We start from the raw sequence: 27,017 nt of genomic DNA, 5'->3' as shown, positions 1-27,017 counted from the left end.
CGAGGCAGAATCGATATGTACCGTTGGTTTTCTTTACCATAACTACGGGTGATGCCCAATCGCTATGTGAAGGTTCGATTATGTCCTGACTTAGCATCTCGTCCACTTCCGCGTGAAGTGCCTGTTCTTTAACTTTCGAAACCGGATAGCTACGTTGTTTAATTGGGGGGTGTCCGTTTATGCTGTAGTACCGTTGTTAGACCTAATTTTCCCGTGTCAGGTGGTAACTCGCGCCTAAAAAAATCACTGAGCCTTTTCTCTTGCTCGCGGTCCAGGTCTCTTAGTCCGCAAGCCCGAGAATCGGTTTCCGTCATTGCGGTTGTCATGGGATGGTCGAATGTAAAGTTCTACTGTCTGTTACTACGGAAATTCCACGCACATGTCGAGAAGTCTATATTTATTTCGAAAATTTCGAGAGCGTCAATACCAAGTATCAAGTCATAGTCCAGTTTGTCAAGTACGCGTACCGTTAACTGTTTCGCCACTCTTTTGATTTTAATTGATAATTTGATCCCACCTTTAATGGGTTCTACCGCACCCACAGCTGTAGTTACATTCCCGGATATAATATTATCTAATTCTACGCCGTAGGTCATTGCGCGATGATAAAGTTCTTTTCCGATGAATGTACTTGAAGCGCCCGAATCTACGAGGGCCAGTATTTCCGATTCAAGCGTAGTGACTTTTAAGTACAGCAAATTGTGTCTCTTCTTTAGCGGTAGCACGTAAAGCGTCTCGTTTTCCGTTTCTGTGTCATTATCTACGATATCTATTATGTCCGAAAAATATTCTTTGAACGTTAAACTTTCTAGTGCGAGAATCGAATCAGTCAGTTTTGGATCAATCACCGGTACGATAGCTTCGTCGAGTTCGTCTTGTCTGCGTGTTGTGTCATTAATCGATACTTTAGGGGCGGTTAGACTATTTATGTCGGTCGCTCCCGCCTCCCTGGGCGACCTCACTTTCCGTTTCCCGAGCAATCCGGGCAGTCTTTTTGGATAACACCTAATCTACCGCAGTGATAGCAAAATATATTTTTGGGGTTGCATTTCGGGAAAAGCTATTCTACCGTTCCCCGCTCCCCGCATCTACGACAGAACACCCTCCGTGGACCATTGCTCTCGCGCGCGAAGTGCCCCGATTCTCCGCAGTTATGACATCTGTCTGAGCGTACGCCATTTTGATCGGATCTGAGTCGCGAATTCCTTTGGGGTTGCTGATTTATGGTAGCGTTGTCATTTCTATTTTGTCGGTAATTTATGCGTTGTTGGTTATTTTGTCCGTCTCTTATTGTTAGATTTGCTAAGTCTAATTGGTCGTCAGAATCGAAAAATGATAGGCCCATGTTATCGTTAAAGTCATCGTCTAGTTGTTCGTCTTCGGTAATGTCGAGATTGGCCAAGCCTGGTCTGTTAGGTCGTTGTACTCTCGTGTAATTGCTGTCTCTGTACGCGACGTTCGGTAACAACGAATCATTTGCACTACGTGGAGGTCTGTAGTCCCTTGCAATCCGTAATCCTTTCTCTTTCTGAACCGCGGCACGCTCGAGGTCGTCTAAGTCGAAAATGTCGATTTTTAATTGAATTCGCGGTGCCATGTTTCGCCATGCTATGTCTAATTGTCGGTCGGGAGTCAGTCTCGGTTCCAGTCTGCGGAATATCGTACGTAAACATGTTAAGTAGTCGGCAACCGGTTCGTTTGGTCCTTGAGTCCGTTTCTGTACTTAGTTTGTAACGCGTGTTGGAAGTTTGCATATAAAAAGCGTTTACGCCAGTCCGACGCGAATTCCCCGAACGATCTCCATTTATGTGAATTATTTCTAAACCAGTTTAAAGCTATTCCTTCTAAGAGAAATGGTAGCATCGCAATCAGTTCCGTGTCCGGTATTTCCATGAAACGTCTGCCTTCCGTAATACGACGTAGGAACTCCTCCGCGTCTTCATCCCGACGACCCGAAAAACGCATTCTGCATTTTCGAAGAAATTCAAAGACGTGATTAGGGGTCCATTGCCGACTCCTATCTACTTGTCTATCATTTGAAAAATTATTAGATCGATCCCGGGGGTGTTCTTCCACAAAAGTTGGATTATCGCGAAACGTTTCTTGTACGAAGTGTACAGTGCGTCTACCGGGTGTCCCATAAGTCATATTGAAATCCGTTAGATCTTGACGACCTTCACGTTGTTGCGCTTGGGGCTCAAGACTGCGGTTAGTTGCCGCGTTTCCCGGATTAATCGGGAATTTACCTGCGGGGTTAAGAAGTGCTGTGCTACTGCTGAACCCTGTACGTTTGACTGTCCCCCCAGAATTATTTGCGCCCGGCGGTAATGTTTGAGTGGACGTTACTGTCCTAGTATGGATGTTTTGGGAGGATGGCGCGAAGCTTTGGGTGTTCGTAAAATTCCATGATGGAATTCTCGAGGGCGTCTTGGGGTCGGGTGTGCTCACTCTCGCGTCGCGGAGTGGGAATTCGCCTGGGGGACTCAGTCTCGCGTTCTGAGTCGACAACGTGTTTGTTTCGGGAATCACTCCAAGCGGGCCTAGACTTAGTCTATTTCCTTCCCCTTTACTACCGCTAACTGACCCCGACATCGAATCAATGCCTCTTTCCACATATAATGCATCTGCGAGGCGTATCTGCAAGTCCTTGAGATCGCCCCCTGCATTTAAGTTTCTACTCGAAAGTTCTGTGCGCAAGTCGTCTATTGTCAGTCTCAATACCCAACGGTTAATTTCTTCCTCCTTTTGACCTGCGTCCGTCATTATATCTGTCGTTATTGCACGAGATACGGTAGTGTAATTTTACTTTTTGGTAACAAAAAGGAATTTAATACCGTGCCTTTTTACGATAACTATTTTGAATCGGTAGCTGTGTGAAAAAAAAATTTTGGTTTAATTTTTCCGATAGCCACGTGTAGTGCGACAGTTCAAATTCACTCGGTCCTAATTTACGATAGCTTTGTTGTCAAATTTACGGTAGCTTGATTGTCGAAGACAAAATAATACTCGGTATTAAATTACGTTAAATTATTTTTCCGTTAGCTGTTCAGTAAGGTAACAAAATAACAATCGGTAGCGTCTTACGATAGCTTGAATTTCGGTAACTGTCTCACGCCTAAATAAAACAATAATCGATAGTGAATCACGGTATTTTAATTTTTCAGTAGCTGTGGATTAAGGAGGCAGTTATAGTCGGTAATATTTTACGGTATAGCTTGGTCGTGTAATTTCTCGGTAGCTTGCGGTAGTTGTATATTACGAGAGCGAGCTAGAGTGTGTCAAACTATCATCTCCCTTTTTCGCTTTATTTTTACTTATTAGTGTTGAATAAAGGTTTTCACTAAGGTCGCAATTGTTCTTAAGGAGAGAAAAAAAAATTATGCAGCGCTCGATAATTCGCAGACAACACTATTGCCACCGAATGATCGAAAAAGAAAAAAAAATCTTCACGCCCCCAGGGGAAAATTATTAACACCAAAATTTTAACACTTAATTCACACGCATAAGTGTGAAAGGTACTTACGAGAAGTCTCCTGGATGTCACCAGCCTCCTCAATTTCAGCTTACCTTAATGTCAAGTCGCCGATATTATACACAGTTTATAAATTTTTATACAAAAATAGGTCGGAAAGATGGTTGATTCACTTAAAATCTAACGGTGCTCTTTCGCCCGAACGCTCACGATGATTCTATAGGTATAGAGTCACGTGCTGTGCCTGCGGAATGATTAGATCGAAAGTGATTCGAAGTTGACCGGTCGGGATCTGAGGTCGAAGTGAGCGCTTCGCTGCTGGCGTCAGTGCGCGAGAGCGCCTCTACCGCCGTGCGACGTGCTTGTGCGTCCTTGTCGCCGACCTTGTAGGTTGGCTTGCCTCCGTTGATGTACCGGGCGAGTCTTGATTTGTTGTCGTTCCCGTTTGTTTATTCGACACTACTTGGTTAATATACCGCACGTCTAAGCACACGCGATAGCTGTTATTATTCGCAAGAGCTGATTGTATGTTCAACGGCTTGACCATATTTACAATTTTTGTGAAGGCACGTGAGCTTTAGAAGTTGCGAGCGCGAGCTCTGTAACTGTTGCTAACTGGATCGCAAGTGAGAGCTATTGTCTTATTTGTCAGGAGTATCGTGCCGCAAGTGTTATCAATGCTCGGTATACGATAGCTGCGCGGCGATTTGCCCTTGTTATTGTACGTGTCGATTCGTCCGCTCGGTCCGTCTGTTCACATGTGTGTCGAGTGGGTACAGTTTGCTTGTAATTTCTTATAAATTATATATATATATATATATATTTAAACGCATAACTTAATTCTACTTATTACTTATCTAACTATTACTATCTAATTTAAATTCGCATTTTATTTTACGTTATTTTTAAATTAAATGATTTTTTTTTAATTCGGTAATTTTTAACATACACACTCGGAATTCACAATTCTACTAATTACTCCAATTCGTACATTCGAAATCATGCCATGTACGACCATATCAGCCCGCAGCCGCCCGCATGAGAATTATTTTACGAGCAAGTTGGGCGCCAGTTGATACACTGGGGTCTGCTAGCGCAGCCCAGCGTTCTTAAATCTATGTTCGCGCGCCGTCACGCTCCAATGCATACACGGTGGCGGGCCGCCTCGGCCCAGGGCGCCAGGCATCGAGATGCCAGGGATCCCGCGATCCCCTTTCCGTGTGAGCGCCACCGTGTGTTGGGACCCGACGGCGTGGGAGATGAGCTCGGCTAGCTCTAAGGAAGGGGTGGAGTATCGAACAGGGTCGTGGGTCATAAAACTCATTAAGGCTTGCTGCGGATATGATATGTCGTATTTATTCTTCATTTTCCCTCTTAACAACCACGGCAACCTGCCGCAAACCTGCGGTCTCTACAGTCCAGAGGCACTACGCTGAGCTAACTAAACTACTATGCGGCACGTCACGCCGCCGATCGAGGTCATCGTGATTAAGAGCGAACTTCTACACGCGGCCCCGCAACAATTTTAAGAATTCTAACCTCCTTCCTGGGAGATCACCCGCGCCCACCGGGCAATCGACGCCACCGCCACGCTCGTCAGCGCGCCGTCCGCCACGCTCGTCAGCGCGCCGTCCGCCGACTTGTCAGTGCGGCCGAATACCCGCCTCGCCTCTCTGATCGTCTACCGGCCCCGACGACAGCGCGTCCGTCGCGGCGTATTCTCGCGAGTTATGCGATTTCCCCGGCCCATCAGACGCTTATTTTTCCATATACCGCGTCGTGAAAAACCCGTACTCTATAATAACTCCCCGAAAACCACCTCACGAGGTGACGACCTCGACACGACCGCGCGACGACAAACAACACTTGTCCGTTGTCTCCGCGCACACTCGTGCATTCTGACGGCTACTTAACGGAAACTCTACTAATAGCTAATTTAACCTAATCGCTAACTTACTTACTAACGGTAGCTCGGTAACACGCAGTAATCGGTAGCTGATAGGGATAGCGGGGGTGAGGAAACGATAGCGGGGAGGTACAATACGAGGGGAGAGCGATAGCGAGGAAACATGCACAATACATGGGTAACGATAGCGGGGAATTGTGCGAGAGCGAGAGCATGGAAAAGACAAACGGTAGCTTGAGCGGAGGGCAACGGTAGCGTGAAAGGAACGATAGCGAGGAAAAACGAGAGCTTACAAAATTCGCAACAGGCGACGAGACCTCACGGCACTCGACTCGCCGCCCTTGCCACGACCATCAAAGTGCATTGCGTCGCACTAACCGTGTCGCGATGCGTTCATCCGAGGCACAGCCGCACTAGTTTATTCGCACGCTAAGTACACTGTTACTTACTTGCTACGATAACGAGAGCGAAGGCGAGCTGCAATGGCGCGCGGGTACCGGGACAATCGAAAGCCTCGGTGAGCAGCGCAGGCGTCCTATCGGTAGCAGCGTTGCGGAGCGAAAGAGGCCGAGCTCTCCCGACGCGGCAACACGTGGCCGCGGGGCCAGCGCTGCGCGCGCTCCCCACGCGAACTACTCCCCCTTCTGTGCGCCTACTCGCTGCTCGACCTGCCACGTTGCGAGGTTGTCGTCGCCTCTCTATTGCGCGGCGCAAATTTTCCACTTGTAACGTGCAGTCGAACTGTCACGTTACAAGGTGTTGACACCCTGACGATCCACGAACGACTAATGTATGGTGTAACGGGTGCTTCCAACACCACCACCACCACCACCACCACTGCCCTCCTCTACGCGTACTCAGCATATTACCCTTTCCATTGCAAAAAGCGGACCCCCTACTCCTCAACAGTATCTTGAACCTTCATTCCTCGGAGTTCGAGACAGGCATTTTACCACTGAGCCACAACTATACTGTAACCTGCCAGTACCGCAAGTGGAGCTTCCGCGCAAATATATAGATTTTTGCTTTGGCTGCGGACGCTTCATTTTTTACACAGCGTGTGCAATGGTGATGGTGCTGTGAAATGTGTGGACTCTGGTTATGTCCGGACTGTAATACAGATCCACTACACTGCCAACGAAACGAGTTAGTGTAGAACGGTGTAAAAACAGTAGTTTTAGGGTATAAGTTTAGTTTTCAAAACATTAAAACTTGTGTGTGTGCAGAGTCAGTAGATCAAGCAACATTTTAAAAGGTAAGAAAAATCACTTATATAAATATAAATATAAATATAAATATCAACATGTGTGTGAGTTTAATACACTTATGGATAAACTTAAAATCTACTTTACAACTATAACAAGTGTGAAGGATGACTGGGATAGGTAGTGTTGGATAAAGTACACAGGTAAGTGAGTAGAAATATTTATATATGTTTAACAATTATATTTATTTAAAACTGTTAAACTAAATACAATTATAGTTATGTATCCTTATATATAGTTGTATTAAAGAACGCGACTAGGTTATATTAATGTAAATTAACAAACTCGTTTATAATGATATAAGTATCTTCTAAAGTTAAATATATATTTTTATCTTTTAATAATTAATTTTTCTTATCTACAAGCGTCTCGTCAAAATCTCTCATTGCACATTCAACATTGTAAGCAGTGAAATATGTGTACTGTGCATTTTCGCTATTTACTAATTTGTCTTTGCTATAGTCACCCAGCTCTTTCACAATAATTGTTATAGCCTCTTTAACTTTTAATAATTATTCAATTCTATGATCTATTATTTTAGATAAGGGTTTTAACCTGTAAAACGTCACTTTTTTAAACACTAGTGAAGGCTTACACACTTTTTTCGTTCTAGACTCGTCAGAGTCTTTGCGTATTATCGTTCCACCGTCCTCCAGTAATTCAAATTCTCGATCGTAGTAGCTGATTATAAATCTGATGTAAAATCCGGAAAAGGTTCGTTGATCTATCATATCCTCCTCGCTGTACGCCTGGAAGTATCGGTCGATTTCGTCAAATTGCTCCTAGAACTGTAGCCAGGAGGCAAGCGACAAGTATAGTCCGTAAAATTCGTTATTACTCAGTCAACAACCGGATTGAAGTCATCCGAACCGACTGAGGTATTTTCCAGCCCAATGTGAATAATTTTTCCATAAAAGTTGTTCAAGCCGAATACCGTGGGTAGAATTTGATGACAACGATATTTGATGGCGGTGGAAGTCTGGCTGTCCTGAGTCTGGCTATCGTGATGTCTCTTTTGTCCAGCCATCTTTTTATCTTCTTATACTTTTTTTTGTCACCGAGAGAGAACTTCTACTTTAGACTTGTGAAAAAGAACTGTGCTCTCTGTGCTGCAACTACACCAGTTTATATTCGAAAACTAGTACATTTGGTGGGAGGCGAGACCAATGAAAAACAGTCTCGCGACAAGTGGATGACCAATCGAATCACAAACAAAGCTTGTTTTGGTAGGTGGTTTTATTTGGTTTTTTAAAGAGCGCCATCTAGTCTCAACCGCTGTAATCCACCAAAACTTGTCGTGACGAGTCAATCTCCAACAGATTGTCGTACTCAGCATAAATTATGCAATTTACAACAGTATCTAATGCGTCATCAAATCTCACGTCAATTCTTACACTACCTCTTCTGATTAAATTCGAATAGGTGTCATTGTTGGCCGATAAATCGGGTGTCAAATCGAATGCAAAAAGACAGTAGCCATTTGGGTATGCATCGCGTTTTATCGAATTACCGGCATTTGGAAAATGTACCCCGTACCCGAGAAGAGTGTGTGATACGCATCCATATACATCTTTGCTTTTTTGAAGTCAGGCTGCAGTGGTTTTGATAGGACTTGTACACCGTTCACAAACAAACACAAGAAATTGATATTGAAATTTTTAAAATTGAATGGATTGAGTTTTGTATATCCGTTATAAGCCTAATTTTCAATAAATCCTATTATGAGATTATCTATCGACTGACCATGCACGCCACTATTCAGGGTTACGTTTTTACCTTTACCCATGTAAGCCAATGAAATGCCTGGATGAACTCTTACACGGCGAAGTAACAGTGTCGCCTCATTTATGTATACAGTACACGCAGAATCGGGATCCATTAGACAGAAGCTGTCACAAGAACGCACAAGAGGTACACGTACCTCAATACCACTAAGTAGCAGTCTATCCATATTTAGCACATCCACGTGTAAGTAGCCCAATAAATCAATTTTATTATTCGTCATAACTGCTTGTCGTCTAAAGAGACCTGCATTACCGGCATCAGTGTTATCCATTTTACCGGCCGTGTCATCATACCACAAGACGCTGCTCAAGTGTGAGTTTTTTGCCGCTGGTCCGTAATTTAATAACGTCTCAATGTACGATCTGTATACGTAGGCGTTATTTGGTGGTAATACTGGTTTTTGATTGAAGAATACACCTACCTGATTGAACAACAAATGCATAAAATTATTCACAGGGCCGACGACTGGTACAGACGCATCTTTCTTTAATGGCTTCGTCGGTGTTATATTCACACGTAGACTCAGCATTGTATGCGCTAAATCTAGACATTCATAGTTGCCAGGGATCGTAAATTCTATTGGTGCTTTATCGGTGAGTGACGAAATTGGCTTATACTGCACCTAATGAGAACTCTCAATTACCGTCTATGTTTGCGGCAATTCAAAGAGTGATTACTCCGACTTTAACGTTGGTATAGTGAGTAGGTATACCGTTCAAAAAGAGAATCTTTTAGTTGACAAAGATATCTTTAGCTACTACTGACGATTAGTTGTAGATTTCTTTCTCTTCTTCTTCTTTTTCTGCGTGGTTGTCACGCTCCTACTAGCTCTACGATCAGAGTCTGACTGCGCTTTTTGTGTCATTTGTGTCTTCTTATATTTAGCTTTCTTTGTCTTACACCTGTTACGTCATAGCCTAATTTTAAAAAACAAAAAAAATATTAAATAAAATAAAGTGTGCGCAGCTGCGCGCATTTCAAAAAAAAATGTGTTTGTGTTTACCGTAGATAAGCGAGCGTCCGGACAGCGCAGTTAGACAGTCCGAGGCCATTAAGAGCGAGCGTGGGCATAGCGATTGGGATCGGTGCGGCGGGCAGCGGCCCTACCATAAAATTTGTGCGCAGCTGGGAAAAACCCAGAAATGTCTGGAGAAATTTTGTTTACTATGCTTATGTTACGCCGTAGAACACGAAGCCGTGGATAAAATTTTTATTTTTGAAGTAGAATATTTATATTAAATAATGTAGAAGATTTAAATTCATGTAAAGTATGGACAGCTGAAAATACTAAGCTACAGCTGTGCATATTTTATTTAGTTCAAGAGTAAGAGCATGTGTTCGCGGAGTAAAACTTAAAATAATACTCGTACAAATTTTATGATTAGTTTTTAGTTTAATAGTTACATAGATTTATTATGTTAGATAAAAAGTTGGCGACCACGGCGTAAAATGATTATTTATCCGTGCAGATTTTACGATTTGATTTCAATTAAAAAATGAATGTTATACAAAATTAGTTAAAAATAGCAGGCAGAATATTATAATGATACTATTATTACAAAATATGAATTTTACAAACATATTATAAATAACGCGTAGAAAAATTGAAAACGGTACAGAGAGGGCCATCTAACGAAAAATCGGCAAGGCTAAGAGTAGTGTGGGAGGGACAAAGGGTGCGAAAGAGGACCGGAAGAGGCGGGAACCAAGCGGAAGGACGCGATGCTATAGATCGATGACCGATATAGAGGGCGCTGACGCAGACCCAAAGGGATGGGCCTGTTGGAAAAATCGGGTAGGAAAGGGAAAAGGACGCGAGGGTGAAACGAGGAATAGCGTGCGGAGGAAAGCTGAGTGACTGCAAGGAGACCAGTCGAGGTGGCTGCTCCTGCATATTAAGTTGTTCTACCTTTTAAGCCGTGGTGGCTAAAGCGTGATTTCTTTTTTTGTAAAATAACTTTAAGTTTTCAAATAAATTTAGTATTTCAAATTAAATAAAGTGAAGTTTAAAAATTTAATTTTTCGAGTATATTTAAATAACTATAAATTCTACAAACTACACAAGAAGGAAGAAGTTTACTATCCAGTAAACTTTGATTTCACTTCAACAGCAAAAAAGTAAGTAAAATATTAATAAATGAAATTATAATTTACAAGGGTGGAAAATTGTATGTGAGTAGGTTTTTGAACGCTGCCGCTCATATACAAAATTTAGGGTGAACTTGTGTGATTGACTGGAGGGTTGACTGGACTTCGCATGTCGGAGGCCTTTTGACCTACAGTTCAATCAAACTTGTTCGTTTGTGAGGGTTGGGATATAAACTTTAGTTGAAATACGCGTTAATCAGGATAAAATCAGGGAACGTCTCCATCCCGAGTTCAGCGGAAGCTGACTCAAAACGGAGGAATATTTTATAGTGCGCCGAGCATCGGACGTAACACACGCCTCACTTCTTCTCCCTCCTGTTCATCCGGTGCCATGATTTTATTCATTATTTGTTCAGCTTTGCGTTTGAGATTATCCCCACTTTCGCGCACGCGCTTAATTAACACTTCTCTTAAAGGCCTATTCTCGTTTACCACATTATCCATGATCTTAGCACTAGCACGAGTAGCCTCTTTACCGCCACGGTCTTAGCGCCACGCCTCACGACCAATTGTAACGTAATTATCCCCACCACCGTCACCACAGCCGATTTGGTGGGTATGAAAAATATTTTAGTTAGGCATTTTTAATTTGTGCGCTTAAAATGAAGTGTTATCGTCAACGCACCGTAGTCAAATGGGACAGGACGTCCATGCTCGCCTCTTATATCTATCTCGATTGACTGAAATGACGAGGACAGCAAGGGCAGATATATTGGTGGGGTAAAATTCTGAATTTGCGTTCTACCGTAAGTATAATCATGTGACTAAAAAGCCACAGCATGTAGCAGTCGTGAACAAACATAACCTGTCACGTAAGGCTGTCAAATACTGCTATAAACCATTAGCACGCTCGGTAAATCATTTGCAAGATTTGCCGGTCTATTGCTGATAATGTAGCTGTCTTTTTTACCATTACAAGTTAATAATTTACCACTATAAAGCCTCATATTTCACATAACTTTTCAGATAAAGAAAATGAGTGAGTACAACCAGCGCACTTATCCTCAGTGCAGGTGCATTTGACTTGAATATAGCCGCTACACTGAATATAAAATGATCTTTCACATTGTCGAGGTTATTTATCTCTCCCAAAAGAGTATGAAGACTGTCATAAACGCCGCATTTTATTTGACTAAAAGTCTCCTGATGATCATCATCATCGCCATCACCATCACTGTCATCGTTGTGTAACTTATTGTTAGTGTAAGTAGTGCGTGTGGGTTTTCTCGCTACACAGACGACTCCCTCTTTTCTCTCCTTCATTGATATGTGTTGAAAGGTAAGAGGTATTTAAATTTCGGTGAGACCGACGCACAAAATTACCGTGCAGGCAGAAATTTTGGGGAAGTTGTGTAGTAAAGCGATTGGCAGTATTCTCGGGATAAACATATTTACTGCTACTACAGGACAAAACCATGTAGAATTCATCCGTCATCATCATTGTCATTGTTTTTAAAGATTTTACGAGATCTTTAGCAGACATCCAAAAATTAAATTTTTCAGGATACCCCTTCCAACTCACAAAATTCTCCTTCCTCTTTCCTTTGCCCCTACTGCGTAATACCTGGTCGATATCAAAAAAGTAGCCAGACAAATCTTTGCGCACTCTATTTTATCATCTGATATATATCAGCTGTTGTTCGTAAAACTAGCCGTCAATTTTTTTACCCTCCAGATCCTCGAGTGTGTTGACGGGCAGCTGTCTCCTTGTATCAACCTTTATAATCCTAAATAATTCCAGTCCAGCCACCTTCGTATGCTTTTCGAAAAGCTGTCCATTTGCACTTTGGAGAGAGCTCTCCATCCAAAGTGCCTCCGATTTCCTTCGAGACACTTTGGAGAAAACGCCCCCCTCTCCCTATCTGCCTATCCAAAGTGCCTCGGGGTTTTCAGGGCACTTTAGAGAGCGACGGAGTGACTTGCTGAGATGTAGTTGATCCTACAACTGGCTGAGGACTGACGAGATTTTTTGTAGGGGTGCACGCATATAACACACACATACACACACATACGCACACATACACATACACACACATATTTATATTTATATTTATATTTATATTTATATTTATATTTATATTTATATTTATATTTATATTTATATTTATATTTATATAAGTGATTTTTCTTATATTATAAAATGTTGCTTGATCTGCTGACTCTGCACACACATAAGTTTTTAATGTTTTTATAAAACTAAAGTTATACCCTAAAACTACTGTTATTAGAGTTCTACACTAACTCGTTTCGTTGGCAGTGTAGTGGATCTGTATTACAGTCCGGACGTAACCAGAGTCCACACATTTCACGGCGCCACCACCACCGCACACGCTGTGTAATAAAGAAGCGTCCGCAGCCAAAGCGAAAATCTATATTTTTGCGCGATAGCTCCACTTGCGGTATTGGCAGGTTGTGTCGCTCAGCACGGGTTAATCCTAACATATACTGTTTTTGCCGCTCCCGCGCATGCCTGATTTTACCCTTTATTCTACTGACGTCTTGTCGACGCTTAAGTCGGAGCAGACGTTGGCGCACCTGCCACAGGTGTTTGCGGAACCCAAGAAGCCGATGCAAGCGGGATTCTCGTTCCGGATCCCTTGTAGGATCATATGGCTCGTCTGCCTCGCTGTCGCTGCTGCTGCTGATAGTACTGCTGCTTTTGCTGCTACTAATTTCTTCATCCATTGACTCGAGGATGTTGTCGATGCTATCGACACCTGAGTCATCCATCTCATCTTCTTCCTCATTCTCCTCCTCCTTCTCTTCTGCGTCGGCGGCCCCATCTTCTTTAGCAGCTTCTTCACCTTCCTCAGAATCCTCTTCATCCTCTCTGAGATGGCGCACCCTTGCAGCCTCCTTCTCCTCCTACTGCTCCAAAGCCCGAGCCTCGGCTTGCCTGGCAAAAATCCTTACGACATTATCCTCTGCCTCCTGGACCTGCGATACTCGCAACCTTTTCTTCCTCGCCGACGACGCTTTTGTTGTCTACTGCGACCCCTAACTCCGGGTACAGCAGCTGTAGTGACCCATACGCAGCAAACATGACAAATGGTGCCTCGTTAATAGGGCTGGTGCTTGCCATTATTGCAGCTACCTCCTCGTCAGCCACCCTGTCCTCGCAATATTGAGGCAGTATCGGGTCGTGCGTTGGTGATAGCGGTGGTGGTGAACCGATACGGTACCGGTAACCCGCGCGTACATTAATTTCCGCGACACTTAGAATTCTCATTTTGAAAATAATAAATTTGCACCTGATTACTCTGAGAGAGTTGGTCGAGGCTGAAGAAGCTGCGCTGTTTTTCGCCTCCCGCCACACATTTTTTCCACCACTTTTTAGTTTCAAAAAACCCTGCATTGGCACTTTTTGTCAAAACCGTGAGACAGAAGTCGTCAGTTACAATCTTCATATTTTATATTTCGACTTAGTGCATCTCAGATTTATTAAAAAGTGTGACATGTGTAGAAACTTGCTCTCTAGAATAATCAAATGACCAAAGAATATATTGAATTTACGTGAGAACAGTATTTTTCGCTTGCAGCCACGATACTCAGATACCTTTTTTACGCAAAGTGTATGAATTCCGGAGAAGTAACTCTCTCTCTCTCTCTCTCTCTCTCTCTCTCTCTCTCTCTCACACACACACACTCTCTCCTATTATTTTGCTCTGCGACCAGTACGTATATACGAAGTAGAGAGCATTTAGCCAATAATACAATCGATATTATATTGAAATTTACCCTATGACTAGTACGGACATACAAAGTACAGAGCATTTAGTCGATAATACAATCGATTGCTGACACTAAAGGAGATACGCTGATTGCGCTCGTACAACTAGATGATGAGGAGGGAGAGCAGAAGTCCTCAGTCCTCGAAATGGAGGCCAACGAGACGCTATTGGACTTTACAGCAGTAGCAGTAGACATGACCGGTGTTACTGCCGTAGTTGTCAAGATGGAAGCTGACGAGACATCAGCTGACGTCTGCTCGTTTTCGCTGTACTTGCGATTCGATAAATGTCTTTCTGAAGGTAAGATATGCTAGTCTCAATATATTAACATAAATTCCTGCCAGCCGCAGCTACCAAGTTCAAAGAAGGCTCATAATGTCAACTACTCTCGTAATACATAATACGAAGAGTATACCTATCAGTATTAGCGACATTATGAACATATTCCGATTCATCGTGTATATTTATCTCGGGTATCCTACAGCCGGTTTCGGGTATAACAACTCTAGCGCTGTTAACGAGTTTTATAGCCTTCTTTTATTGCCATTACATTGTCTGATTCTGTCCCACATTTTCTGCAGATACCCCGTGCAAACGTCACCGCGGATAGCATGCATATGCAAGCAAACAAGCGATCGAGGTAGACAGAGATTATCCGTATTTTGAATGGATAAAATAGATCGTTTAAAAGTGGTCTTAGAAATGAGCAAGACCTGACCAGCCCCTCGAGGCACGGACACACTATCAAAGTCCGTGTTACTCTGTGTTACACTCTGCATTAGCTCTGCCATTTCAACTGCGCTCAGTTCTCGCACTAATCTAGACGAAATTCACACTACGCCCTGTCTAAACTGCTCTGAGTTTATTGTTATACTGATAAAGTCGTTGGGTGCTGTGGTCTCGCACACATCATGTACAGATCATGCATAGCAAGCCCTTGCCACTCTACGACGTCTGACAGAGAGATCAATTTAAATAAAAGACTAGTTTCCGAAATGCTACACATACACTTACAAGAAAAAGGTATTGAGAATAAGAAAGATATACAATATTTTAATACAGTATACACACACCTTATACATCAGCTGAAAAGAAAACAAACATAAGCCATGCTCTGACGTAAATAGCGGAAGAAATTGTCAACATGGCCGCTCGACTCTCTTCTCACTGTTCTGCGCTATATAAACACGACGGAAATCTCGACTCGCGCGAATTAGAATCGAACAGCTGAGAGAGAGAGAGAGAGAGAGAGAGAGAGAGAGAGACACACGGATCACCTACATTCCCTCCGCTGCGCGGCAGGGAAGCGCCTTCTCGACAAAATCTTGTACCGAATTTCTCCATAATTGTAAGTTTTATTTTACACTGTACATACATTATCATACACCAACAAGTTTTTAATAAATATAAGTTTTTCACATCAGTCTCCTGATAAGGGCGGCATTGTTCGTTAAAACGTTAGGAAGAAAAGAGAAAATGTTTTAAAGTTGATTTCTCTTCTTTCTCACCACACAACCTGTCTCGGGAAGACCGATACAGACAAATCAATATTCTTATTTCGACTCACACACCTTACGAAGTCGCTTCGCCGATCTCCAAAGTGTTTCTCGGATAAAAAGAGGGAGAGGGGATGGGTTCTCTTTAAAGTGTCTCCCAAATTCAGAGGCACTTTGGGTAGAGAGAAGTAGAGGGGATTGAAATCAGAAGCACTTTGGACAGAGAGAACAGTAAGGTAGGGTACTCTCTCCAAAGTGCCTTGAACTACTAGAGGCACTTTGGATAGACGTGGAGAGGGTGAGGGGCTCTTTCAAAAGTACTAACGGCAACATGGAGAGTAAACAATCTTGACCTTGACCTCTCACTGGCTCGGATAGAAGGTCAAGGTCAGCTTTGTTTACTTTCTCCGAAGAGCTATATTTCAAAAAACTTTTTCGAAAACCGCGAAATTTCAATTAGGAGAGCCCTTGGATGCTAATGTTTATAAAGTGCTTAATTAACTTTTTTCTCAAAGACAGGATTTAAGTTTAATCAAAATCGAATAAAGTCCGTTAAAAAGTACTGATTTTTAACTAATTTAACAAAAAAAGTCGTTTGTCTATGAGCATTAGGAGCCAAGTTACGTTTTTTGTTTAGCAAGCTATTGCTCCGTGAATAAACAAGATATCGTCATGTTTAATATCGGAAAATGTAGTTATAGACTTGTCGTTTATGCATAATTATCAGTTGTTGCTCTTATATAGATTTTTAATTGTGGAAACTATAACGGAAAAACGTGATCGGACAGTTACGCCCGACGGCGCCGTAGGAAATGGAGTGGGGGTATGCTTGCGTGCTCACAGCTCGGAACTGAAAAGTAAGTCTCGAATCAGGACGCTCGGAAAAAAATAGCGTAATTTATCAAAAAATGCTTCTTTTATGATCTTCTTTTTAATTTGGGGTAGCGTAACAAAAAAAATACTTTAGCGTCGTCAGATATAAGACTTGTTCGCGTGCAATTTTTATTTATTGCAAATGTTAAATTTGATTAATATACACAATATTGCATTTCATACGAAAAATAATTATTATCAATATTAATATATCTATAGTCTAGTTTTATCAGACTTACTATTTTTTATAGCTATTTTACTATGAGAAGGTCTGAAAAGTATTGGTCTCGAATTTGGTCAGACATGACAATAGAGCAAGTGCTTATGAGATCCATGAAAATTGTTGGGGGATTAACACATGGTCGAAGAATTATGCAAAGTGTATTAGCCAAATGGATTCTATCTATGCTGCTACTTCTACAGCTTGAAGCGTTCAAAATCCCGCTGCACTAAAATCTTCACGAAGCATCACAACAAGTCTATTTTAATTTTTTTTTATTAGAAAAAAATGATTTTTGAGAAAATTTAATATTCATGCTCCGTTTCAACGATTCTTCTCAGCCAATTTGTCGTGTAATTCGACGTTCTCTTTCTGCGCTTTTGGTAAATAAATTTTTGGAGACATCAGGGTATCCATCAAAAACTATATAACGCTATTTTTTGACGTATGTAACGTACTGATTCAAAATAGAGTTCAGTAATTTATTTAATCAACACCTCGGCACATCGGAGGAAGGCTACCAAAGCAAGTATAAATCAAAAACAAAAGTGCTTAAACCCAGCTACACAATGCTCCCCGAGTTCAGTAATTTATTTAATCAGCACCTCGGCAAATCGAAGATAGGCGACCAAAGCGAGTATAAATCAAAATCAAAGCGCTTAAACCCAGCTACCCCATGCTCCCCGAGTTCAGTAATTTATTTAATCAACACCTCGGCACATCGGAGGAAGGCTACCAAGCGAGTATAAATCAAAAACAAAAGTGCTTAAACCCAGCTACCCAATGCTCGCCGAGTTCAGTAATTTATTTAATCAGCACCTCGGCACATCGAAGGAAGGCGAGCGAGGCGAGTATAAATCAAAATCAAAGCGCTTAAACCTCGCTACCCCATGCTCGCCGAGTTCAGTAATTTATTTAATCAACTCCTCGGCAAATCGAAGGGAGGCGAACGAAGCGAGTATAAATCAAAAACCAAAGTGCTTAAACCCAGCTACCCCATGCTCCCCGAGTTCTTAAAATTCGGATTTTTGAGTTTTGCGCATTTCAGCTTCATTGAAAATTGACAGAGGAAAGGGTATAATTTCAAATTGTAGAAAGTTTTCCATGTCGTCTTTTTTTTCAATATGCAGCGAAATTCTTTGAAAAAGTAAAGATGGATCTATAGATATGACTTCATTATCGACTTTAAGCGAAAAATTTACAGCTGGAAGTGAGAAAACTTTATTTTCCTTTGAAATTTGACATCGCCAAAAGTTTTTCCTATTATACATGCAAGTCCTGAACGACCGATTTCCAAAGATTTGTGACAATTAATATTTTCAGTTGTTTTTAAACCTGTACTAATCGGCATTAAATGTTTCATTCTGGGATTAGATAGTGTGCCTCTATAAATCTTAGAAGTTTTACTTGGTCATTTTTATCTCGTTTGAGTCGAGAAGATCGTAAATCGACATGTTGTTCAGAATAAAGCTAAAAGAGTATTACAAATTTTCCATGACTTCGGAAATACACATACAAGCATAGATAGAATCTAATTCTATCTAATACACTGCGTAATGCCTCGACCATGTGTTAATCCCCCAACAATTTTCATGGATCTCATAAGCACTTGCTCTATTGTCATGTCTGACCAAATTCGAGACCAATACTTTTCAGACCTTCTCATAGTAAAATAGCTATAAAAAATAGTAAGTCTGATAAAACTAGACTATAGATATATTAATATTGATAATAATTATTTTTCGTATGAAATGCAATATTGTGTATATTAATCAAATTTAACATTTGCAATAAATAAAAATTGCACGCGAACAAGTCTTATATCTGACGACGCTAAAGTAATTTTTTTGTTACGCTACCCCAAATTAAAAAGAAGATCAAAAAAGAAGCATTTTTGGATAAATTACGCTATTTTTTCCGAGCGTCCTGATTCGCGACTTACTTTTCAGTTCCGAGCTGTAAACACGCGAGTCTATCCCCACTTCGTTTCCCATTGCGCCGTCGGGCGTAACTGTCCGATCACGTTTTTCCATTACAGTTTCCACAATTAAAAATCTATATAAGAGCAACAACTGATAATTATGCATAAACGACAAGTCTATAACTGCATTTTACGATATTAAACATGACGATATCTTGTTTATTCACGGAGCAATAGCTTGCTAAAAAAAAACGTAACTTGGCTCCTAATGCTTATAGACAAACGACTTTTTTAAATGAGATAAAAATCAGTACTTTACAAAGGACTTTATTCGATTTTGATTAAACTTAAATCTTTTTAAGAAGAAAGTTAATTAAGCACTTTATAAACATTAGCATCCAACCGCTCTCCTAATTAAAACTTCGTGGTTTTCAAAAAAGTTTTTAAAATATAACTCTTTGACTTTATTCACAAGCAACGGCGCCTAATCAAAATAATTTTTTTACATCCAAATTATGCATCGATTTTCTTGAAATTTGAACAGTAGATGTAGAATATCTCAAGAAACAAATACACCCTTCGATATATATTTTTAACCATAGGGTAGGTTTTTACCCCTCCGTGGAGGTCGAAAGACTAATTTTGTGAAAATAACCCCGCAAATCGATAAAGCAATTATTATGAAGCAAAAATTGTTATTTACAATTTTTTTGATAAACCAATACTTTTTGAATTGTTTGCGATTAAAACTAAATTATTTGATTGAAAATTGATTGTTTGTAACGGAGTGTGAATTCGACCAACGAATAACGTGCTAAACGACTGGATCGCGTTCCCTTGATGCAGCGGAGGACTCCTCTACGCCCGCGAAACACCTCCGTTGCATGCAGCTGTCTCCGTTGCATGCAGCTGTCTCAGCTGCATTTATTTTGCTGGGTCTACGCGCCGCCTGGCGCGTGCTCGGCTGCTCAACTGCGTTAGATAAGTACTAATATATAACGCTCGCGGAGGCGGCGGTAATCGTAGGAAGTAACAGGGATCGGGAGTAAACAAGCGAGGTTTAGAAATGACGAAAAAGCACGTAAAATAATAAGTCTAAGTTATATCACTAGCACATCAATACCGTGAGTTTACAAGTGTAAAAGAATAATAATAATAATACGCGAGTCGCCTACAACTTTGCGACTTGCCGCGACGCTGGAATAATCGCGCTCGCACGATTATATCGCCGTGAAGGTCGCGCGCGCCGCATCACCCTCGCACGGGTGATACACACTTTCATGCACACAATCCTAGTGTTTTCAAAATGCAATGGCTCCTACGTTGTGCGTGTTTTTTTTATGTGGCGTAGGCAGTGCAGGCTCTGCACAAGTGGCCCTCCGACACCGGATTCCAGAGGTACTATCGTTGAACAATACTTCCGTGGAACCCGTTAACTAGCCTTTTTGTCTTCTCCTTTGAAGTTTAACACATACATATATCCCTCACCTACCGTTTCATTTTGTATCGCGAACAGTCACGGAAGACATGCTCCGTATCTTCATTTGCTTCCAAACATACTGGGTAATTTGGGTTTTCCTCTATCTTGAAGCGGTGTATGTAGGCTTAAAAGCACCCATGTCCGCTCAAAAACTGCGTAAGACAGTAATTCACTTTCCCGTGTCGTCTTCTGGTCCAGCCAGCAATACATGATATGAGGCAGTGTGTGGATCACCCCTTTTCACTGGAGTCCCATCTTCTTTGCCACTCAGCTAGGGTTTGTTCCTTTGCGGATTTCCAAACTTCCTTTTGAGTATTGTTACCACGTCGGCTTTCTTCGTATATATTCTTTCGTTCTGTTGCTAGAAGGTCAATAGGCGGCATACCTGAGATAATGCATACTGCATCTTCTGATACTGTTTGGTAATCAAAATCAACCCGCAATGCACTTCTCCTATAAACTGTTGATAGATTTCGTGCGTAGGACTTCACCAACATAGCGTCCGCCCATATTGGGGCACCACATAACATAATTGATGTAGTTACACTGGCTAGGAGTAACCTTCGACCCTGCGTTGGTCCACCTACATTCGGCATTAGTCGCGATAGTGCAGCACCGACTTTTGCTGCCTTATTGCTCACCCTCTCGAAATGCTGCTTAAACGTTAGTCTGGCGTGTATGCTGATTCTCAGGTACTTAATGGTCGGCCGAGAGTCTATTTCGTGCCTGTCTACTGTCAATGTTATTGTCTCTATTTTTTCCTACTAGATATAAGGATAGCCTTCGTTTTATGGCTAGCAAGCTCAAGTTTAGTCTGCCTTAGCTAATCGTGGATTATACCTACTGCCTCGTTAGAGATTTCCGTCACCTCTTCCTTTTGCTTTGCTACTACTACTACTGCAATATCATCTGCAAATCCTACAACCGTTGCCCCTGGGTAGCTCTAGCTTAAGCACTCGATCGTACATGATGTTCCACAATAATGGGCAAGCACTGAACCTTGTGGGACCACTCCTGTTACTTGTTAGGTTTTCGTGCCGCTGTCTGTGTCATACGAAAGGGTTCTGTTTTTTAGGTAGTCAGACATAATCCTTCTTATATATGCGGGTACCTCATTTTTTCGTAGTGCATTGTGTATCTTGCCCCAGCTGGCTAAGTTAAACGCATTTTTAACATCCAGTGTAACAATATCACAGTACTTCTTGGCTCCTTCTTTCCATCTCTTTCCTTTTATTGCAGTTCTAGCGGTGTTGACTATTAAGCTTACGGCGACAAGAGTGAAGCGTTTTTTGTTAAAGCCGTATTGATATTCCGCTAGTCCACCGGATTTTTAATGACTTGGTCTATTCTATCGCTGATTATGCGCTCTTAAAGCTTGCCCGGGGTGTCCAGCATGCAGAGTTGTCTGTATCAGGCAGCTTCTCCATGTGGCTTATCTCTTTTTGGTAGTAGCACCAGGCGTTGCTTCTTCCAGTTCTTAGGAAATATACCTTCTTCGAGACATGAATTGTACAGGTCAACAAAGACATCGGGGTGTGTCTGTATAGCTTATTTCAATGCAATATTGGGTATGCCATTCAGGCCTGGAGCTTTGTTGTTCCCAATTTTTTTGCATGTAGCCGGTAATTCTTCTATGGTAATTGTTAGAATGATTTCGTCATTTGCGTTGGCTTAAAGGATAGCTGTTACTTCCAGTTGAAGGAGAAACAGCGTGGTCACAATACGTTCCAGCAATTCCGGGTTCTTAAGAGGGGAAATAACCTCCCTTTATCTCCTCCATTACTAAATGGTTAGGTCGCCCTTAGGGATCCAGCTCAACTTTGTTTAGGGCGTCTACAACTTCTCTACTTTAACCAGTCTTATAGTATTTCTCTCGAGCCCGCTGTTCCCGTCTTCTGGTTTGATGACACTCGGTCGTCTATTATTGGGAAGTGTGTGTGTGTGTGTGTGTGTGTGTGTGTGTGATTTTCTTTGTTTTTACTATAACATAATGAGTAAACAGTCTGTTTTTGCATTTTATAGACGCATTTGTTTTTTATAGCGATTTTTAAGTTTTGAGATTTCAGTTTTTATATGAAGTTATTGAGAAAGTTGATCAAAGTAAATTGCTTGATATTTTTCTGAAAGTAAATAAAATAACCTAGATTTCTACAGAAAAAAATTTATATTATCGTTTGTCGTTCTTTTATTATACACCATAAAGTGCTATATTTCGAACTGTTTTAACTCGAAAACTAAATGATGAACCTTTCTAAAAAACATAATTATTAAAAGTTATTAGAACTATACACAATTTTAAGTCATTTGATGTAGTTGATCCGAAGAAAAAAATCAAAAACTGAAAAAAAGTTGATCTTCTATGGGACGCGGTAACTAGAATAAAAAAGCAATAATTGAGTTCAAATTCAAGATTAAGTTAGCATTATATAGTATCGTGAACTATTTCTTTGGACTGTTTATGTAACTGGTCGGTTTCAAAGATACTAACGTTCTAAAATTTTTTTTTCGCCCTGTATACCCTATATAACTGAAATTATATTGCTTGAATTCCATCTTCTAGTAAATAAATTTTAATTTACTCAGGCTTATTTGATCTGTTTTTTCACCAATTTGTGAAAACAATATTGTTGTTCTCGCATCTGCGTTTTTTCTATGGAGATTTTTTATTACTAACGATTCTAGACGCATTCTGCGAACTATTCTAACTACTTCAACTCATAAACTTAATGTCAAACCTTTCTAAAAAAAAAAAATGACTATTGAAGGTTATTATTATTATGATAGCTGGAGTATAGAGACAATAATCAAGTTCAAATTTTGATAGATGAGTTTTTTTTTAAAGGATTGATATTTAGTTTTCGAGTTATAACGGTTTCGAAAAATTGCACCTAAGTGTTTATTAAAGAAACGATGAACGATAATAAAAATTCTCCGCGGTGGATAGATGGATAATTTTATTCTTTTTTAGGTATAGATTAAGCATTTTACATTTATCAATTTTTGATAAATGTAACTGGGTGGATTTAAATCTACTGACACGGCGGCCATACTTGATAGTTAAGTAAGCAGCAACAAATAATTTACCAATGCTTGCAAGTTACTGTCTGCGGGACGCCAATAGTCACTTTGTTATAGTCTACCTAGACGTAGGTAGATAGCGTGCGCGTATTATGCATTGGTAAGAAGGGCAGCCTCGGATATATAGGGTATTCCGCTACAGCACAAAGTAGCCTGCTTTCTGGCGGTCGGATGAAGGGTAGTTCTTAAGGTTACTTAGTATGCAACGAGCATAGCGCTCTTGAAGTATTCCGGGGAATGCTTCATCTTATATTAATTATAAGAGTCAGCAGACATTCTATAAATGTTTAAAACAATATAAGTGCAGCTTTTTTTATTTAAATATTATTTTGTTATTTTACTCCTTTCCTATTTCGTCGTAACTCTTTCAATGGACAGGAAGGTAGATTTCTGCCAGAGTTAATCCTACGACCCACAGGTATAGGAGTAAGGGGGTAGTTCCTCACAAACACATCTGTCGCTGCGTGGTCTTACCAAAGATAGATTTCCTTCTGCGATATTCGAATCCCGATACATACGAGCAGCGTCCGTGTGGTGGCTATTTTCAGTCGAAAAATAGTGTTTTCGATAAATGTCCGCACGGATGTGCGCGCGCGTGTCCCAGTTGAAAATAAACACATGTTTTTATTACATGATAAAAACATATAATTTGATTACATGTTTTTGTGGTTTCAATTTATCACATCATAAAGACATATGATAAAATTATAACTATAGTCCATGCATTGTTCTTTATAGAGCAGATGTGCTTAAAATCATCCATGCCATAAACAAACTTTGCAAAAGGACAATAATCAAGTTACAACCTTATACTAATAACAGAAAGTGCGACACACGATCAGCAGTCATAGTTGCCTTCTAAATTGCTGACAAGAAATCCACTCTAACTGCTGACTGCAACTGTAAATAATAAAAACAAAAAAATATTTAAACATACATAGCAACGTCGTTCTTAAGTTATTAGAAATTTTACTGTCGTTAAAGCTGAAGTAAAACTTATCTCATTTCAGTAGAGATTAGCATCACAAGATGCTGTATATGGAAAGCCCTGGAACCTTCTTTTACATCTTTTAGGAATATAGCACGTCACTGATAGGTAAACAATCGAATTCGGCATCAACTACACAAACAAAACTAACTTTGTGCGACAAAAGCGTGATGTGAGGTTATGTCCTTACACAAGGACTGTAGGGCAGCTGGCTCGACTGGATAATATACGCAAAATACGCAAAGACCGTTATATATTGGTACTTCGCGTCTTTTTCTGTCAATCAGTGATGTTTAATGTTCTTAAAAGATGTAAAAGAAGGACCATGGATTTTTCATATTACGCAGCTTGTTGATGCTACTCTCTACTGATATCAGATGAGTTTTCCTTTTTCTCTAATAATAATAACATCGATAGCAACTCAAAAGCAACGTTGCTTTGTGTACATTTTTTTTCTCAGTTTTTTTCAGTTTTTGAGATAAAAAATCATTTTATCTCAAAAACGAAACGTCGAACCTTTCTAGAAATCAACACAATTATTAAAGGTTATTAGAACCCTACACTACTTCAATTTCGAGATATTTCATGGAGCAGATCCTGAAAAAAACATCAAAAAGTGGAAAAAGAAGTTTTTTTTTACGAAACCCATATAAAAATAATGTAAAAAGGTCTGTGCATAGATCTCTGCAGAGATTTCTGCACAGATCTCTGCACATAATTTAGATCGTATTTTTTAAATTTTCAGAATATTCTTAAAAGCGAAAAAAATAATATAATAAGTGCCTATATCGGTTTTACCATCTGGATGGTAACAAAAAAAGTCTAGTTGTGAACTCCAAAACTGTTATTTTACAAGATATTAAAAAAATTGTTTAAATCAAATTAATGATCTATGCACAGATCTCTGCACATTATTTTCGTAAGTGAAATATTTTAATTAAACATGGTATATGGTATATTTACAAGTACATAAGTACTAATTACTAAATTTGCAATACGCGATATACGAGTGCTAGCGACTGAGCTAGTTTAAATTAATTCACGTGTTTATTTGTCTTTTTTTAAGTGAAAGAGCAAGTTCACGTGGAATTTTAGAATTTAACACAGAAAAAGCTGGTCAAGACGTAACGCCACTAAATTTAGACTTTGGCGAACCAAAACAGAGAAGTTCAACTATTGACTCCATAACAGGTACTTCTTGAAGTTACATTTAAATATTACAAAATTGTTTTATTACTTGCATAGTTTCATTCACTACCTTGAATTTTGGGATAATATTATTCGATGTCTGTAAGAATTTAGAGATATTTTATTCTATCCCTCAGTGGTAATTCAAGAATATTATTTTTAAAGTTATAAATCTTTCTAAGGCAGGGTGTTTAAAAAAACAAGCACAGTTTTTCTTTTTGAAAACGTGACGGCGATCAAAGCCGCTTATCAGGAAACTGGTATAAAAGTATTTATTATATGTAAGTTATTATGTACATGACGAAAGAAATGATTGACACGACTCCCTGATAGCACAGAACCGTTTTAAAACGTTAAAAAAACGCTTTACTCTAAACCATTTTAACGTTTGTAAATCTAGTTTGAAAAATGTTTTATAAACGTTTGAAAAACGTTGGAAATGTCCGCTTCTGAAGCCGCCTGAAGCCAGAAATCTTACTACCAAATGTTTTAAAAACGTTAGATTATGGTTTTAAAAATGTTATAAAAACGTCTAAACACTATTTTTATTTCTTCGTCTATAGTCTACTAGTCTGTTACAATGCCGCTACCCTAAGCGGGTCTTGGGCGTTGTCGTCCAGATCGGACGGGTGGGTGCCTATACCACTACACAGCACGTCCTTAGGTTGCGGATAGAGGAACAGCCCCTGAGAAAGAGGTTAGCTGCGAATAAATTGAATAAGCAGCCGCTAATAAGGGTCGGAACTTGGAATGTTCGCAGTCTATACAGAGCAGGTGCGTTTAAAGAACTCGTAAAGGAAGCTGATAGGTACAATCTAGATTTGGTAGCAATACAGGAATCGCGGTGGCCAGATGGCAGAGTACTAGCATCGGGTAACTTCACGTACCTGTATGGGGCCGGGAGTGGGGGATCTCTAGGCACCGGATTTCTTGTAAGCAAAAGCATCATACATTCGGTTAAAAGTTTCAAATCCGTCAATGATAGGCTCTCGTACATCATTATCGAAGGTGAATGGTATAGATATGTATTTATTAATGTACACTGTCCTACGGAGGACAAAGAAGAAGAAGCTAAGCATCTCTATTACGAAACTTTAGAGCAGGTAATCGACCAGTTCGCGTCTTACGACACAAGAATAGTATTAGGCGATTTCAATGCTAAAATAGGTAGGGAGGAAATGTTTAGGGCTACTATAGGGAAGGAATGCCTGCACGAAGCCAGCAATGATAACGGCATTAGGGTCATAAATTTCGCGGCGTCAAAAGATCTTATAATCAAAACTACGTGTTTTAAGCACAAGAATATACACAAGGCAACGTGTACATCGCCGGACGGTGCCACACAGAACCAAATTGATCATTTCCTCATTGAAAAAAGTCGTCATACTAATGTTCTTGACGTAAGGGCTTACAGAGGGGCAGATAGCGACTCGGACCACTTCCTAGCAGTAGCCAAATTAAGAGCT

At 40.4% G+C, this 27,017-nt stretch overlaps 1 protein-coding gene across 9 annotated transcripts in view; it reads left to right on the top strand.

Annotated features, from left to right (window-relative positions):
- The window catches only part of LOC100117692 (potassium voltage-gated channel subfamily H member 6), a 536,423-nt gene that overhangs the window by 443,831 nt on the left and 65,575 nt on the right, over window positions 1-27,017 (top strand). For all 9 annotated transcript variants that reach the window (XM_032602146.1, XM_031932880.1, XM_031932886.2 and 6 more), the window contains one exon: window positions 25,430-25,554. In XM_032602146.1, coding sequence (XP_032458037.1) covers window positions 25,430-25,554 — 125 coding nt within the window. The remainder of the gene's footprint in view (window positions 1-25,429; window positions 25,555-27,017) is intronic.

Source organism: Nasonia vitripennis (assembly GCF_009193385.2).
Source record: "Nasonia vitripennis strain AsymCx chromosome 5 unlocalized genomic scaffold, Nvit_psr_1.1 chr5_random0003, whole genome shotgun sequence".
NCBI classification, from domain to species: Eukaryota; Metazoa; Arthropoda; class Insecta; order Hymenoptera; family Pteromalidae; genus Nasonia; species Nasonia vitripennis.
The sequence above is the reverse complement of the archived record's forward strand: the minus strand, read 5'-3'. Positions and strand labels throughout refer to the sequence as shown.